Here is a 17,338-nt window from a genome sequence, read left to right on the forward strand (position 1 = left end):
TTATGATTGAGAAATGTAGGTTTAGGTTCATTGTGTTCTCTGTAGAATTCATGTTTGTAGTGTTGTCTCTGGTACCTTTTATTCTTTGCAACATTTCACTCATAGAATCCCTCTTAGGATTTCTTATAGACCTCGTTTGGTGGTGATGAATTCTCTCAATTTTTGTTTATTTGGGAACACCTTTTTCTCTCCATCTGTTTTGAATAACAGACTTTTGGAAACAGAAATCTTGGCTGCATATTTTTTCTGTTCATCACATTGAAGATTTCCTATCATTCCTTCCTGGCCTGCAAAGTTTCATTAGATAGGTCTGTAACCACTCTGATAGGTTTTCGTTTGTATGTTAGATGCCTTTTATCCTTGGCTGCTTTCAGAATTCTATCCTTATCTTTATAATTTTCCAGTTTCACTATGATATTACGTGTCAAAGTTCGCTTCAAGTTACGTCTTAAGGGGGTTCTTTGTGCCTCTTAAATTTGAATGTCTATTTTTCCCCAGATTCGGAAATTCTCAGTTATAATTTTTCTTGTACCCCTTCAAGACCTCTCTCTCTGTCTTCCTCTTCAGGAATTCTTATGATACTGATGTTGTTAGTTCGATTGTATCACTCAGGTCTCGAATTCTCCTTTCCTACTACTGGATCAATTTCTCTTTTTTTTTTCCTCAGCTTCCTCTTTTGGTATAAGTGTGTCTTCTAACTCAACTATCTCAACTATTCTATCTCTGCCTCTTCAGTCCTTGAGGTAGCCACCTCCATTTTATTATTCCTCTCATTTATAGCCTTTTTAAACTCCTCACTGCTATTTATGAGTCCTTAGGCATTGTATTAGTGGCATCTCTGATACTTTTTTCAATCTCCAAGATTAATTTTATGACAATTGTTCTAAATTCTTGTTCAGTTTTATTGCTTATGTCTGTTTTGAGCAGTTCTGTGGCTGTGACTTCTTCCTGGAAGTTCTTTAGGGGAGAGTTATTTTATTTTATCCTTCTGGCTACCTCTCTGTCTTTTGTCCATTTTAAAAGCTTATTTTGCACTGTGCACCTGTTAGTATTGCTCTGTTAAAGGAGGCTTACTGACTGTCCAGGGCCTGTTATTTCATGAAATGTTCTCTTAATGATGTCTCTCAGTTTCTCTTGTTTTGCCCTTGATTATTTTATTTCTCTACTCAGCGATATTTGGGACTCCCTGTCATGCGTAGTTTGGCTTATTTCTTGGGGTAGCCCTGAAAACTGACAGACAAACACACAGGGAATTGAAGCTCGCAAATGCATAGGCAAATCCAACAAACAAAAGAATTAAAAGGGGGAATGGATAAGACGAAAAGTAAGGGAGAGGAAAGAGAAGACAAGAAAAGAAGAGTAAAATAAATGGGTCGGAGACAACAAAGAACAAAGGAAAGTCTAAAAGTTTATAACCAGTAGTGAGGAGAGATAAGGATGATAAAAGGGAGAATATATCTGCTTGGGAGGAGAAAATAAAAGAGGGAGATAGGAAAAAGGACAATAATGTATAATAATTAAAGAAAAATAAAAAAATAAAAACTGTAATAATAATGAAAAATAAGTACAAAAAAGCAGCAGCTGCCCCTGTGGATAGGCGCGGTTTGGTGTTGGTAGGTCTCTGGGGCTGCTCTCAGAGGCCCCACCTTGGTGGTTGTGGAGAGTAGAATGGCGGTGCCCCACGCTCCACTTGAAGTAAGTGCTGCAAGCCCCTCTTATGAGTCTGATCACCTGGTGCAGCGGGCAGTCTAAGCTGTATTTTCCAGGCCTGCCTCACTTCAGAATCCTTGTCCATGCCACTTTATGCTACAGCAGATAAGATGTACTCATTTTGGTGGCTGGCTTCTTAGCCGGGACCAGGTAGCGGGAAGGAGAAGTTTCTCTTGATACCAGCCAGGATTCGTGCTGCTGCTCCCAGTGGAGCTGTCAGGATTCTGTGGGCTGCCGGAAACGAGGTGCATGCTCCAGCAGCTGCAGCTGAAGTGTGCACCCCGAAGCGGCTGCTGCTGCAGTTGCCAACTTCCTGCTGTGATTGCGTAGGAGGAGGGAGCCATTTCTCTTGGTGCCAGCCAAGATTCACACTCCCCAGCGGTTATATATGGAGTGAGAGTTTTTTTCTTGCTACCAGGTTAACTTTTCTTTATCTCTTCTCTAGAGACAGTACCATGAGCGTGTTCAGGTTCTATTTCTCTTTTCTTTGTCTCTCAGGGGCTTCACAAGCTTTATCTTTGTTGGACCGGGGCTCTCACATCGTCTGCCCCTCTCAGGCTGGCCCGTTTTCCAATCTCCCCAGTTCGCACTCACTCACTCAGGCATCTTTGAGGTCTTCTTTCTGGAGTCTGTATTTTCTCCTTCCACTCTTGCAGATAAGAGTAATGTCCTTCTCAATTTGATAGATGGGGAGGACGAAGTTTACAGAGCTCCATTCTTCTCCGCCATCTTGGCTCCTCCCTAGGGGAATATTCTTGATGTGCGTACTGCTAGACCACTGTTTAGCTTGAAATGTTAATATGGTGATTTTAGGGAGGTGGATCTATTTGGACCTCATAAATAAGAAGGGCTTTAGATGATGGTATTTCAACTGGTTAATTGGCATTAAACTTCAATAGAAATGTGAAAAGGCAATGGACTAAAGAACAATGGTAACTAAGATAAAAAAGCATACAGTATACAAGGATCTGTACTTTCTTTTTGACACAAGCCATGCTATCTGTCATATTCCTTTGCTACTTGCTCCTGATAGAAAGTATTCTGGGAAAGAAATTTTGAACAGAACCTTTCTGACAAAATTCAAACAACAGATGACATTTTATAGTAGTAAGCATGTCATATCTGAGACCACCATGTTTCTTTTTCTTTTAGGGTATGAGCAGGGTACAGAACAACCTGCCCATCCTCTTTCTGCCACTTCTTGTTCCTTTTATTTATGGTTTTATTAGTGTTTTTGTGTTATTAGGCAATCTGGTTTTGCTTTGCATTTTTTTTCTTTAATGTTTTCACTCATTTTTGAGAGGTAGAGAGAAACAGCATGAGTAGGGTTGGTACAGAGAGAGAAAGAGACAGAATCTGAAGCAGGCTCCAGGCTCTGAGCTGTCAGCACAGAGCCTGATGTGGGGCTTGAACCCACAAACTGTGAGATCATAATATGAGCTGAAGTCAGAGGCTTAACCAACTGTGCCACTCAGGCAGCCTTGCATTATCTGTACCGATTGGAAAACGTGTGTGATGCTCAGCAGGTTACACATTAGGGAATGAGACTGAATTAGTGATATGACTAATGCATATAAACAGGACTAATGAGGGAGACTTATGTGTAAGGTAGTATAAGGACAAAACACTGGGACTTTTAGTAAATGGAGAATCAGAAAGGTCTAGATAATTACTCCTAGTTGCGAAGCTGCTGGGAAGAAGATCTGTGGTACATGCTTGCTTGACAAAATTCAGTTAATGAACAATGTCCATGTCATTCATGACTGCTTCCATGGTTGAATACAAGGTGCTGTGCTGTTATTCCTGCAGTGTTGGGTGCAGCTCTGTTATGTTCCTTATCTCTTAAGTCACAATGCAATGCAAGTAGGTTAGATTGACTTTATGATAGAGAAAACATGGAATCTGTTTTTTAGTGACTGGTTTTCATGTTTCTATAAAGTACTTATAAAAATAAAAACTGTTTGAATTTTATTTGGCATTGATAACACACCAGTATGTGACAAGACTCGAGACATGTGAGTGGAAGAAGCACCTCCTCATATATAGTATATAAGTTAACTGGTAAAGAAGGGCAGTAGGCCTTCTCAGGCTATCATGTTCTTGGCAGTTAGATATACTAAGATAAATAAGATGTTTTATGTCCTCGAGGAACTCATTATTTTTCAAAAGAGAAGTAGATACATAAAGTATCTGCTCTAAATAAAATAATTACTCTACCACAATGGGATAACTGCTATAAAGAAACATGAAAGAATAATATTATTGAAGAATAATAAAAATGAATCCAGATGTTTTCAGAGAAAAAACATATACCTTGAGTTATATGTAGATGTTTTCCAAAAAATGGAAGGGCACTCAAGGCAGATGAAGCTGTATGAACAAGGGTAGATATGACAAAACCACACATGTTCAGGTGAAACATATAAAATATTTTCTTGCAGAATGTGGTATGAAGGACAGGAGGGAGATGACAGATGGTAGTCAACTAGTATAGGACCTTTTTAGTATGACCTGTGATTAAACGTTAATGAACTTTTAAATTAGGGGTTTGGAACAATATGGTCAGATTGCATTTTTCAATGATCACTTTCTGTAGGAAGATGAAAGATTGATGGGAAAACATTTAGGAGGCTATTTAATAATAGTCTAGAGATTTTCATGGCTTGAACTAGGGTAGTGGCAGTGGAGATATAAAGGAGTGAGCTAAATATTTAGAAAGTGAAATTGGTTATTATTAATGACCTCTAACATGGGGAGGTGAGAGACAGAGAAGAAGGGGGAAAATAGAATCATCACATGATTCTCATGTGATGGATGATGGTGCTACTTACTGAGATGGGGAAGAATGGGAAAATCAAGTTAGATTTCAGACCTACTAAGATTGAGCTATTGGAGAGGTTAGTGTCTATGTCCTATAGGGAGCTGCATGTAGAAAATTGGAGCTCAGACAAATACCTGGGTATGAAGGAGAGCTTGGGACTTCATGAGCATGCATATGGGATTTAATACTATGAAAATGAATAAAATTACATAAAGAAGGATTGTGAGACAGAAACAAAAAAGATAGTCAAGGGCTAATCCCTGAACAAAACCAACATTTCAAAGGCCAATAGAAGAGTCTGTGAATGAAATGCCAACAAAAGAAGTAGCAAAATGAAGAAAATGTGCCATCATAAAAGCCAAGAGAAGAAAATATTTCAGGAAGATATGACTGATTTGATTATATAGAATAATGGTAGAAATTAAGTGCTGGATATTTTCAGCCACATTTTGAAATAAAATTGGGACTGACTTGTTATGGGAAATTGGCAATTTTTGTTAATGGATAATTCATTATAGTTATAAACATATACCTCATAGTTTGTAAAGGAAACAATTGACAAATGAATGAAATATGCTGGCTTAGCCTTCTTTAAAGATTATTTGAATATGTTTTTATATTGGTAAGACAGTTAATGACTGAAGAGTATGTTTTCTGAGTCTAGGATTTTAGTTAGTAAAAAATTGTAAAAGTTGGGCATCCTTATAAAATTCAAACTTAAAGCAGATAGTCATATATAAGTAACTCTCCTCAGAAAAGGAGAAAGGCTTAAAACTACCAATTATTAACTTTTTTCTATTGTACTTATTCTCTAGATTTCTATGAAGTGCCATCTTAAGTTACAAGCTCATTTTGACTTCAATCACAATGGAATATGATGAACAGAAATGTAGAAATTATCATTTTTTATTTTAATTATTTTTGTGACAGTTTTTAATGCTAGCAAAGAAAAGATGAACTATGATTGACCTTATTAATTTTAATGTTTTTACAATTTAATAAGTTATATTAGTGATTTTACATAATGAAACCTTTATCCATTTATGCTTCTGAAAAATGACCTTGTAAAATGTCAAAATTGCTATTGTGTGCTTTTTTAAAAATCATTAATGATTTGTGCTTGATACATTTAAACTCTTTATTGAAGGTCAAGGGTTCTATTAGGGCATTTTTGTCAGTAAAATGTTGACATAAGTTAACTAGATGGCTGAATTCTCACTGAAAATACTGTCACATTTTTTAAGAAATTGTCTAATTGATAAGACCATATTTTCCTCACTGTTTTTCTTAGTAACAACCACCTGTTCATTAAATACTACCTTAGAGTGTGTGTTAGGTATCAAAATTTAGTGGTCATACTTACAATTCTTATTTAATAGATCTTTATATTAAATTGCTGTAATTATTATCATTCTCAATGACTATGTATATATGCTTTGCATTTGGATGAGACGTAATTGTGTGGATACTTTAAGATCATTGGTAGTTAGGTTGACCATTATGTATTTTTGATATTCATTCCTGAACTTAGACACCCACAATTTGATTTACAAAGTCATATTTCAAACTATAAAGTCACAAAACAAAGGTAATAAAGAAAAGCAGGAACATTTTTATTATTTTCTGATCTAAAACCTACCTATCATCCAGTCATGCAGTATATTTGGTGAACAATCAACTTTGTTACCTGCCACCTAAACAAGGATTTTTGTTGTTCTGTGGAAATGTGTTCTTTTTTTCACCTTTACCATCTTTAAGCAGATGCTTATAATAACTGTTATTCTAAAGCCCTAATACTGACATGTAATGGGTATATGGTATAGGTGAGGAAAAATAATCTTTCTTCTAGCCTCCTAAGTTTTTGCCTAAGATCCCTTTAATACAAGAATAATAGGAGGGGCACCAGGTTATCTCAGTCAGTTAAGCGTCCAACTTTGGCTCAGGTCATGATCTCATGGTTTGTGAGTTCAAGCTCTGCTTTGGGTTCAATGCTGACAGTTTAGAACCTGGAGCCTGCTTCAGTCTCCATGTCTCCCTCTGTCTCTGCACCTTCCCCACTCACACTCTGTCTGTCTCTCTCTCAAAAATAAAAAACCATAAAAATTTTTTTTGAAAATAAATGATTAATAGAAAATTAAATAAATTTATAAACATGTATACCTCACTTTACCTGGGGAGATAACCCCTTTGGCCCAAGCCACCACCTTAAATACCATCTTCAGCCAAAGAGAAATTAAGATTTTGGGGTGTGATAGGGGTAAACTATACTATATCAACAGGACAGAAACAGGAGAATGTTCCATGTGCAGTCAAAAAGAATGGGTATTCTGCTGTTGTAGGATGAAAAGTTCTGAATATATCTGTTACGTCCATCTGGTCCAATGTGTCATTCAGAGCTGTTGTTTCCCTATTGATTTGCTTCCTAGATGATCTGTCCATTTTTGTAAGTGGATCATTAAAGTCATTTACAATTACAGTATTATTATCAGTAAAGTTTGTTTGTTTGTGATTAATTGATTTTTATATTTGGGGGCTCCACATTGTAAATTGTAAATATTTACAATTGTTGACCTTTCTTGATGGATAGACCCCTTAATTATGATATAATGCCTCCTTCATCTCTCGTTACACTCATTGTTTTAAAGTCTAGTTTGTCTGATATAAGTATGGCTGTTAACCCTTGAACAATATGTCTACTCCTGTACTGTTGATATAGTACAGTTTACCCTTGAACAACACAAGTTTGAATTGTGTGGGTCCAATTATGTGCAAATTGCTTGCAGTACAGTACTATAAATATATTTTCTTTCCCTTAGTGCTGTATATAATACTTATACAACATATGTGTTGACTATTTTATCAGTAAGACTTCTTTCTGGTCAAAAGTAGGCTTTTGGTAGTTATGGTTTTGGGGAGTCAATTGCTATACATAGATTTTACCTGTGTAGGGAGTAAAGGGGGGCACCCCTAATCCCTGCACTATCAACTGTATTTGGAGAAATATTTTAAATTTATGCATTTTTGAAGAGGAGGAATTTCTTCTGTCTGCCAAGGTCCTCTAGATGCACTAAGAATCAACTTGACATGATACAGATAAGTAAAAGAAAATAAAATCTAATTTCATACATACAGGGAATCTAAACAGATGCTCAATTCCAAAGATAGGGAACAAGAAGCTTATTTGACATCCTGAGCTAAGGAGGGCTAGGAGTGTGGGATGAAAAGGGGCGGGAGACCATTAATAGGAAGGTTAGAGGAGATATTTGGAAAACAAAGGTTGTCCTCCTATGCACATAAGTTTCTTAGGTAAAGAGGAATCTTATTAATAGCTCACTTCTTCATACAGTCAGGCAGTTGAGGGGGATGATAAAGAGTTTTTCCTGAATCTACTGGGTTTTGATTGTTTTTAACTCAATGTAATTTTCATTCCAAAGTGGCCCATCTTTGGTTGGTCTGCCCTAGGGCCCTACAATTATATGCTCTGCTCCTGTTCCTGTTATGTACCATTTCCACAAATGAAATACTTGTTGTCTCTGACTCAAGTAATCTTAGAACTTACTTCCTTCACAATCTTGTTTACTACTTCTAATTATTCTTGATACTAGCTTTGAGAATACTGAGGAGGGTTAACTATGCCTGAGTGGAGCCTTTCATTTTCTTAATATGCATTTTATTAAGGTGTGCCTTTTGCTTTCTAAATGCTCTTGAATTACTTTCAAATGCGGTCTTTGGTATCCTTAACCTGTTTCTATCTTCCTGAGAGTAGGAAACATGTCATCTACTTTACTTTGTGCCCTTCACAAAACCACTGGGTGTTCAGTTCAAGTTATTTTCTGACTAACTTCCTCAGTTGGGAAATGTTCAGGGCATACATATTTCTTTTAAACTTAGCTTATAATACAAAACTAGACAAATGCAGGAATTGGGGAGATTTATGATCCCTTAAAACCCCAAGCCAATATTTTCTGTTAGTATGGAGTGTATCAATGTTGAAGTCTTTACCTTTCCTTAACTTTTATGTATGTATGTATGTATGTATGTATGTATGTATGTATTTTAGTTAATAGCATACTAACTGGAACTTTATTTTTTTTTAACACACACTGAAAGAAGATTTTATTGAAAGATACCCTTTCTACACTGTATTATTTCACAGAGTTAATATATGGTACTTTTAAAAAAAGCATTTATTTAAATTCAAGTTAGTTAACATACAGTGTAGTATTGGTTTCAGGAGTAGAACCCAGTGATTCATTACTTATATACAACACCCAGTGCTCCTCTGAACAAGTGCCCTCCTCAATGCCCATCACCCATTTAACTCATTCCCTCACTCACCTCCCTTCCCTCAACCCTCAGTTTGTTCTCTGTATTTCAGTCTCTTATGGTTTGTCTCCCTCTCTGTTTTTATCTTCTTTTTCCTTGCCTTCTCCTATGCTCTCATCTATTTTGTTTATTAATATCCATATGTGAGTGAAATCATAAGGTATTTGTCTTTCTCTGATTGACTTATTTCGCTTAGCATGATACACTTTAGTTCTATCCATGTTGTTGTAAATGGCCCAATTTCATTATTTTTGATCTCCAAATAATATTCCATATCTTCTTTATCCATGCATCAGTTGATGGACATTTGGGCTCTTTCCATAATTTGTCTAATGTTGATAGTACTACTCTAAACATTCAGGTGCATGTGCCTCTTTGAATTAGCATTTTTGTATCTTTGGATAAATACCTAGTAAATTGCTGGATTATAGGGTAGTTCTGTTTTTCATTTTTTGAGGAACCTCCAACTGTCTTCCAGAGTGGCTGCATTAGTTTGAATTCCCACCAGCAGTGCAAATGTGCTCTCCTTTCTGTACATCCTCACTAACATCTGTTGTTTCCTGAGGTGTTAATTTTAGCCATGCTGACAGGTGTGAAGTGTTATCTCATTTTGGTTTTGATTTGTATCAAAAGATGTTGAGCATCTTTTCATGTGTCTTTTAGTCATTTGGATATCTTCTTTGGAAAGTGTATACTCATGTCCTGCCCATTTCTTCCCTGGATTTTTTGCCTTTTGGGTTGTTGTGTTTGATAAGTTCTTTATAAATTTTTGAATACTAACCCTTTATCTGATATGTCATTGGCAAATATCTTCTCCCATTCCATTGGTTGTGTTCAGTTTTGTTGATTGTTTCCTTCATAGCCCTTATTATTAGCACTGAAAATGGGAGCAGGTCTAGAAATTTTAGGCAATTAAGATTGCACCTGTAGCCTTGGTTTTTTTTCCTACTTTATTTGGCAAAAGTAGTCCTATTTGGCTATGTGTTTAAGTAGCTCTGCACTTGGAAGAATGTTGATTTTCCAAATTAGGTATAATATTTTATGCAGGTTTAGTTTTTTTCTTGAAATCAGAATGAACATCCCAGTATCAGAGAGAGAGAAATGCTTTACACATATAATTAACTTTTCTTTAACAAGAAAGGCTGATGAACAAATACTGTCTTGATAATTCAAGGCATTAATCCACGAATGTGTATTAGTCTCACAGGCTGAGAGTCTGTTGTCACTCAGTAGGTCAAACCTAATCCATGTATCTATAGTCTTAACTGCTCATTTGCACATTGGCTTAACTCTGTGTATTTAAGCATTGCATGTTTTTATATATCTAAGCTTGAGTGCATTATTAAAAATTTTATCCATTATCTTTACTTTTCAATGAAAAGAAGTGATAACTTGTAATGAATCCGTGTATATTTGCATTAGTGTCATGCAGCCTGCCCCTGTGCAGACTGTAGTAAGGATAATCAAAATATCTGCATACAAAGCCACAGTTTCATTCACAGTTGTTGCAAATCCTTATGTGAATAAAGCCAGCAGATAAAATTGACATTCTCCTAAAACATGACTATATTGATTCCATAGAAGATTTTAATTGCTGAATGTTAGTTCAAGGTCAAAATATCCTCCCCTTTATTGTTTTAACTCACTGTATCAGACTGAACACTTTTCAGTGTATAACTATGAGATGGGACAAAAATAGTGTTTTGAAGTTTCCTTAACTTTTCAATTTTTCATTTTATTTGCTCTCAAATCACTAAGAAATGGAAGAAGGAAATAGAGAATTATTTTCTCAAAGGCAAATAACATAGGGCATTATCTTCATTGGTATAAATTTAGCATTTATGAAAATTTTCAGGGTGAAGAGTCTTAGAACAAAGCCAGAAAGCTTTTCAGTCCAAATTTTAGATGACTTATAGATCTTTCCCATTTTAGTTTTTAAATGCAAACCATACCTATATCCAGTCTTTATCTTTGTTTCTACATTTTCCTTCCCCCTTTGTTTCCGATCTCCAGCCTACTTTCTAACCTGTAAAACTTTTACTCAAGGAGAAAGTGATCTAAATCTTTATCTCTTTTTGAAATCTACTCCTGTGGAATATTATTTATGATTACACTGAAGTTTTTTAAATGGTTCTGTTTTCCAAGCAACACAAAATAAGAAGACAAATCCTATTTGCTTTAACTCTAAATATCTGCCTACATATATACTTTCCTGTTAAACCTTCAAACACATGAGGATGTGAATTCCTCTCAAAATACCCTTCTGTACATTAATTATAGTAGTCATAACAGTTCATAAAAGGTGACAATTTGCTTCACAATACTTAAAATTCCATTTAGCAAATGCATTAGTTAATTTTGCTTTATTTTTTCAACAGCAGTGCATTCAAATAGTTCTTGGGTATCTGCCTTATGTTATTTTCTGCTTGGGCTGTACCTAAAACAATGAATAAAGTAGGATTCTTGACATAGAAGAGTTTACAGCCTAGTTAGGGAGACAGGCATGTAGATGAATGTATAAATTATACTATAGCTTGGTAAGTACTACAGTCAAGGTGTGAAAAAAGTAATCTGGGCATTATAACTTTGTCTGAGACAGTTATCAAGGCCTCACCATTGGAAGTAATAATTTTGCTTTCAAAGAATAAGGGATTTTCCAGATAGAGATGATAGTAAATGGTATTTCATGCAAAGGGATTTGTGCAAGCATGTTAAGGCACTTTTAGATGATGATGGTTACAAAATTGAATATGATGGTTCCTGCTCAGGGAAATGATTCTTGCAGCATGGGAGACAGACATCAAAGCAGATAACCACCAGCCATTTTGTGTAGTAGTTGTTGTAACATTAGCAGCAGTAGTAGTTGTCATCATCCTAGTAGTGGTGGTGTGGATTCAGATGCACAAGGAACATGAGGAAGATATTCTCAACTGTGCCTCATCTGGGAAAGCTTTATAGGGCAGACAGCTGTAGCGCTGAAAGATGTAGTTTCTGAGGTGAATGCAACCTCTATGATAACAAGAATAATAATCACTAATATTTATTGAGGGATTACTCCATGCTAGATACTGTGCCACATGTGTCAAATGCATTTTCTCATTTAATCCTCCCAACACTCTGAAGTAGATGCTATTAACAAACCCTAATTTTTAAAAAATGTGAATCTCCAGGTGATTCAAAAACTCCCCTAAGCCCTCATGGAAATGGTGGAACTGAGGTTTGAGGCCAATCTTCATCTGAGTCCTTTGTTCACATATAAATTTCATGCACTGAGTCATCTCATATATTACAGTGGGAATAAAAATATATTCAATATAATACAGTCTTTCATCATGAGGATTTCATACTCTAGAACTTTTGTAAGACAACTCATAAATAGTTATAGAGGAAAATGATATATGCTATGCTGGAGATATTTTTAAGGTTCTGGAGGCAGCTTAAAATTGTGAGGAAACCACCAGATTTAGTGCAAAAATATGGATTTACACACTGTGTAATGTCCCACAAATTAACAGTCTTCTTTGATGCTCAGGACTATGTCAATTGAGTTACGAATAGTAAATAAGACTAACAAGATGGGCTAAAGAAAGCACTTAATAGCTGTGGAATCTAGTATCTTCAAACAATAAGAAACAGAAGTTCTTCGAGAAGACCTTATATTGTTGGAAAGAACATGAAGTTAGACAAAACATACGGTATGTGTGACCTTGGAAACCTGGAATCTTAGCTGCCTCAGCTATAAAACAGGGATAATGCCACCACCTTCTAGGGTGGCTGTGCATTTCCTTACACATATTCCTTGGGTGTTTAACGAGAGCATAAGAGACCTTAGCCCTTGAAGAAGGAGTAAGAGTTCTCTGCCAAAAAGTAGTTTGAAAGAACAGGATAATGCTTTAAAAAGACTCCTTAGGAAACCTCCTGAAATTTTTTAACAATTGCTGAGAGCTGAAAATTGCCTTTGTCTTTCATATGGGCATCTTTACAAAGAAAAGCAATTATGGAATAAACAGAAAAGCTGGAAGGGACTGGAGTAAAGCTCTCCCTTATTCTTCATATGGTTAGTGAAGAGAAAATAGTTGTTGAGAAAAGGGGTGGACAGCTGCTCTGTTCTTCCTTGTCAGTGTTTAGTTGGAGAGGAATGCACAGAGAGAATACCAAGGGAGGTTCATGACCCCAGTCTGCTGTCATTTAACAGTTTCTGTGTCTGCTTTTTATAGATATTTTGTCTTCTCCCTTGCTGTCAGCTGTCACTTTGTACACTTGTCAGTGCGCCTACCCTGTCTTAGTAATTAGGGCCCAAGTGCTGACATTAAATAAATTATAGGCTGAAACACCTTCCTTTCTAAGTGACTGAATTAGCCTGGATTTCTGAAGCTTTTAGCATCAGCAGGCAACAGCACCGATAGCAAGGAAAAGACTTGGCAGAGTTTAGAGGGGTGGCAAGATTATTTGTGGCTTCTGGTCAAGTTGAGAGATGGGATAGACAGAGAAAAAGAATAGGAAATGTTGTTAGCAAAAATTTTGGACTTAGAATCTGCTCTGTGCACTTGGAAAAATAGCTTAACCTCACTGTTCACAGTTCTTAGGGATAAAATTGTTTGTTAATACCTACTTTGCACTACTGTGATGAAAATTTGCCTAGCACAGTTTTTTGCTAGAGTAGACATTCAATAAATGTCAAATTGTTTACAGTCCCACAGCTAAGTAAATCTTGAAAATCTTTATATTTTAAGTTGTATACTTTTAAAGGCACAGAGGTGAGGGCTTTCCAAAGATTATACTGGATAGAAGGATATAATTTAGTCAGTTTGACTGAATTAAGAAATGTACATTTTAAGGACTAGTGAGAAATGCATTTAAGGGAGGTGGCAAATGGAAATGAGGATGGGAGAACTGCTTACATTGTTCCTCGAAAACAACTTCTAGAGGTTAGGCTGTATCTGGCCAGCATTAGGAAACCTAGGTGGATCTTGTGGGTTGATGTCTGAGACAAGCTGGTCTGGTAACTAGACATGGACAGTGGAGAGGGAGAGGGTTTGGGCAGGGACATAAGTTATGTGACTGCTTTAGCAGCCAAGGGGGAAGGTAATGAAACCTTATAAACTATGGGGATAGCAGTGGACATAGAAACAAAGAAGCATATCTTAAAGGATCTTGAGTATTGACTATGGAGCCAAAGGACCAACTGGCTAATAAGCCTCGGGAAATGGAAAATGACTCTGATGATGGAGAAACAAGAAACGGCCTTTTTGTGATAGTGCACTATTTCCATTTTTACTGTGTTTACTTTCAGTTTGCAGCCATGTATATAATTAAAGTTGACTTTTAGGCAACTAAAAAGTGTAGATTTTGAAAGGTGAGCTTTCTAAAATTGTCACTGAGAGGAAGCAGCCATGGTTAATGGTAAAGGAAGGAAAAGAGGTAGAGAAGTAAGAATAGTAATAGTGATTAATATTTGGTAATAGAAAGAAAGAAAATAGAAAATAATTTGGAGGACATTTATGTGAAAAATTAGCAGTTTCGGTCAGGTTGTATGTTCTGAGCAATCTGGTGTTGGGGTTTAAAGTTGGAGTACAATTTGTTTCTTGACTCTGCTTCTTAGAGTATTTTTATTTTCTTTTTAAAAATTCTTCTATTTTTGTTTCAGATTTCCAGAGTTTTTACTTTTATTGGGTACTTTTCTTTCCCTCTACTATACCTCACACTTATTTCCCCTTCTCCTTCATGAAACATCATATTTTTACCTTTTAAAAAATCTTGTTATAAACCCTGAGCACCCACCCTTTCAACAACTTGAACTTGAACAGATGGATTCCATAGCTTTCTATTGAGAACTAGTTACCGACAGTGGTCTGTTAAAAATACTTGGGTGTTTTTTTTTATATTAGATACTATTAGCTTTTTCACAGTGGTAGGAGATTCTGTATCTCCAGTGTAGCATGTAAAGGGAATCAATTTTGGAGTCAGAACACTTGGTTGGAACGTAGCACTTCCCCTTGCTAGGTAAGTGACTTTCAACAGGTTATGTAACCTCTTATATTTCACTTTACTAATCTGTAAAATAAGAAGGATCATGATATTAACCTTTTAGGGTTTTCATGAAAGTTAAAAGAAAATGTTTAGAGTAGTGATGTAGTCCATAGTAAGTGCTGAGTATTGAGTACTATTATTTACTTGTTTTTATTTTGATTTACTAGATAAACTTGAAGCAATGGTATGAATTCAGAATATATTCTACTTTTATATTTGGCTTGGTTTTTTTTGTATATCGGAGAAATTCATACTCAAAGTAATTGATTTTGTTTTTAAAATAAGATATATAATCCATCCTCTTTAATAATGAGATTGTGATCACATTAAAAACATATTTCAAGAACAATGGGGATAAAGAACAATTTTAATTGTTTTAAATTAATATAAATAAGATGAAAGTGTTGTCAAAAAAGAACTTCTGTGCTCCAGAGCCAAAATATAACACAAAGAGTTTGGGGAGAAAGAGGAACAATAATTTTTTTGCTTTGCCAGGCAAAAGACGTTGCAGTAGGCTAACACTTCCAAGGCTGCAAGCCTGCTCAGGGTATAAGACTGAGGGCTTTTATAGGAAAATACAGGATCTTGGCAGTTTTGATAGGAGTCTGGTACATGCTGCCAGTTGCATTCCTCATGTCTTCAAGGTGGTCTCATGACTTTTGCTGGCACTAGCAATCTGAGTCTTGTTTCTAAATATACATTGAGTTCAACAAATAGGCAATATCAATACTGAATTCGTGGAATAAAGGATTCTACAGAAAAACAAGTGAAGAGGAGGGAAAGGCTTCTTGAATGAGGAAGAGAAAATGTGTTCAGTGTAAAGTCGAGCCTTTCTGAAGAATTAGTGTGTCCTTCTTAATTTCCAGCCATGTTTATATCTCTATAGAGGTTTCAAAAGTTACACAGAAATTGCATTATATAAAGTGGCTTCAAGTCATCAAAATTTACCATATTTAGCTTAACATATTCTCTAATACCAATTTTATATGTGAACTAGTAAGCATTTTTAAGGAACATTATTTTTAAAATGGCACTTTGATGATAATGCCATTTTTTTTATTGTGTAAATGTGCTGCCCTCTATAAATCTTCCGCTGTTTCAGCTTTTGGTGACTGAATTCAATAATTTCCATATTTTCTTTCCTATACACATACAACCATTGATCTTTAAGTGACCTGGCTTCGGGTAATCCTTAAACATCTGATAGTAACAGATAGCATGCAATATGCTGACTTTATGTCAAATTTACTTTTTTTCTTTATATTTAATTTTTTCAATCTGTGATTTATGATTCACAGGCACATATGTATCTATATACATGTTAACATGTCATTCTTTATATGGTTTAGCTTTGTAACGCATCTTCCTCCACTAAAGCAAATACTGCGTAAAAATCTCCTTTTGAAAAAGCCTCTTTATTTAGCATTTTGCAGCAGATGATCTTTGTAAGAGAAAATTAATAGCTGTACCTGGAGTCTCTTAAGTTCAGATTTATACACTGAAAGTATATATTGATCAATTCAGGTATGCTTTTTGTAGATCTGAGCAAACTATATTTAAATAGTTATGTTGCTAGGAATGTCTTAAAAGGATATTCAGAACTTTTTTTTAGAGCTAAGTAAAATAATTATGTCAGGATCTACTATTAATGTCATATATTAGGAAGATATTATCATACTCAGACTAGAATACTGGTAAAAAGGTATGTCTTGAAATAAACACAAGCTTTCAATATGCTGGTGATGAATTTCTTCTGTTTTCATTTGGATCAGTAGGTGGGACAGTTCACCAAATGTGAAATCAACATTTAATATTTCTTTTCATGAAATACAAACTCACCAGTGTCTAATTCATGAAAAATTGATGCTCAGTTTTTCTTAATGTTAAATTCTCATTTGTCTTGGAGAACATCTCACTTAGCCTATGAGTTTATACAGTTTGGTAGAAAGTGAAAACATTTTGAAGTTTTCAAATTAACACATTCTTGACCTTTTATTTTAGAATGTTAATTTTAGTATCAGAATGTATTTATGAAAAAATCACATAAAATTAGGAGAAATAGATAATCAGCTTTTGTTATTATCATACCATACACTGTGCTGTACACCATAGGGTACTTTACTGTGTAAGGAATTTGTTATATTGATGGAATTTATTCTCTCTCTGCGCAGGTTTATTCTTAAAGATGAGGATATGGAACACCTTTTTTTTTTCTTAATAGTCTGAGGCTATAGCTACTGTTTACACAATGCGGTAGTAATGATCCCTCAAGCAAGTTGCTTCTATTTCTTCTCAAAGTAAATTGTTGAAAATAGCTATCCAATTTTTTTTCAGAGATAAGATTTTACAATAAGTAGAAAAAAACTCCAGAAGTTTCACATTATTTATGTTTGTATCCATCTAAGTGCTGATCTCAAAGACCAGTAAAAACTTTTGCTATCACACAGGGAT

The 17,338-nt window shown here is 35.4% G+C and overlaps 1 protein-coding gene across 1 annotated transcript in view; it reads left to right on the top strand.

The window, feature by feature from the left end:
- Positions 1–1,668: 1,668 nt before the first annotated feature.
- The window catches only part of LOC115283435 (protein diaphanous homolog 2-like), a 394,452-nt gene continuing 378,782 nt past the window's right edge, over positions 1,669–17,338 (top strand). The window contains exons 1-2 of the mRNA XM_029929670.1: positions 1,669–1,695; positions 1,851–2,028. Of these exons, the coding sequence (XP_029785530.1) occupies positions 1,669–1,695; positions 1,851–2,028 (205 nt within the window). The remainder of the gene's footprint in view (positions 1,696–1,850; positions 2,029–17,338) is intronic.

Source organism: Suricata suricatta, chromosome X (genome assembly GCF_006229205.1).
Source record: "Suricata suricatta isolate VVHF042 chromosome X, meerkat_22Aug2017_6uvM2_HiC, whole genome shotgun sequence".
NCBI lineage: Eukaryota > Metazoa > Chordata > Mammalia > Carnivora > Herpestidae > Suricata > Suricata suricatta.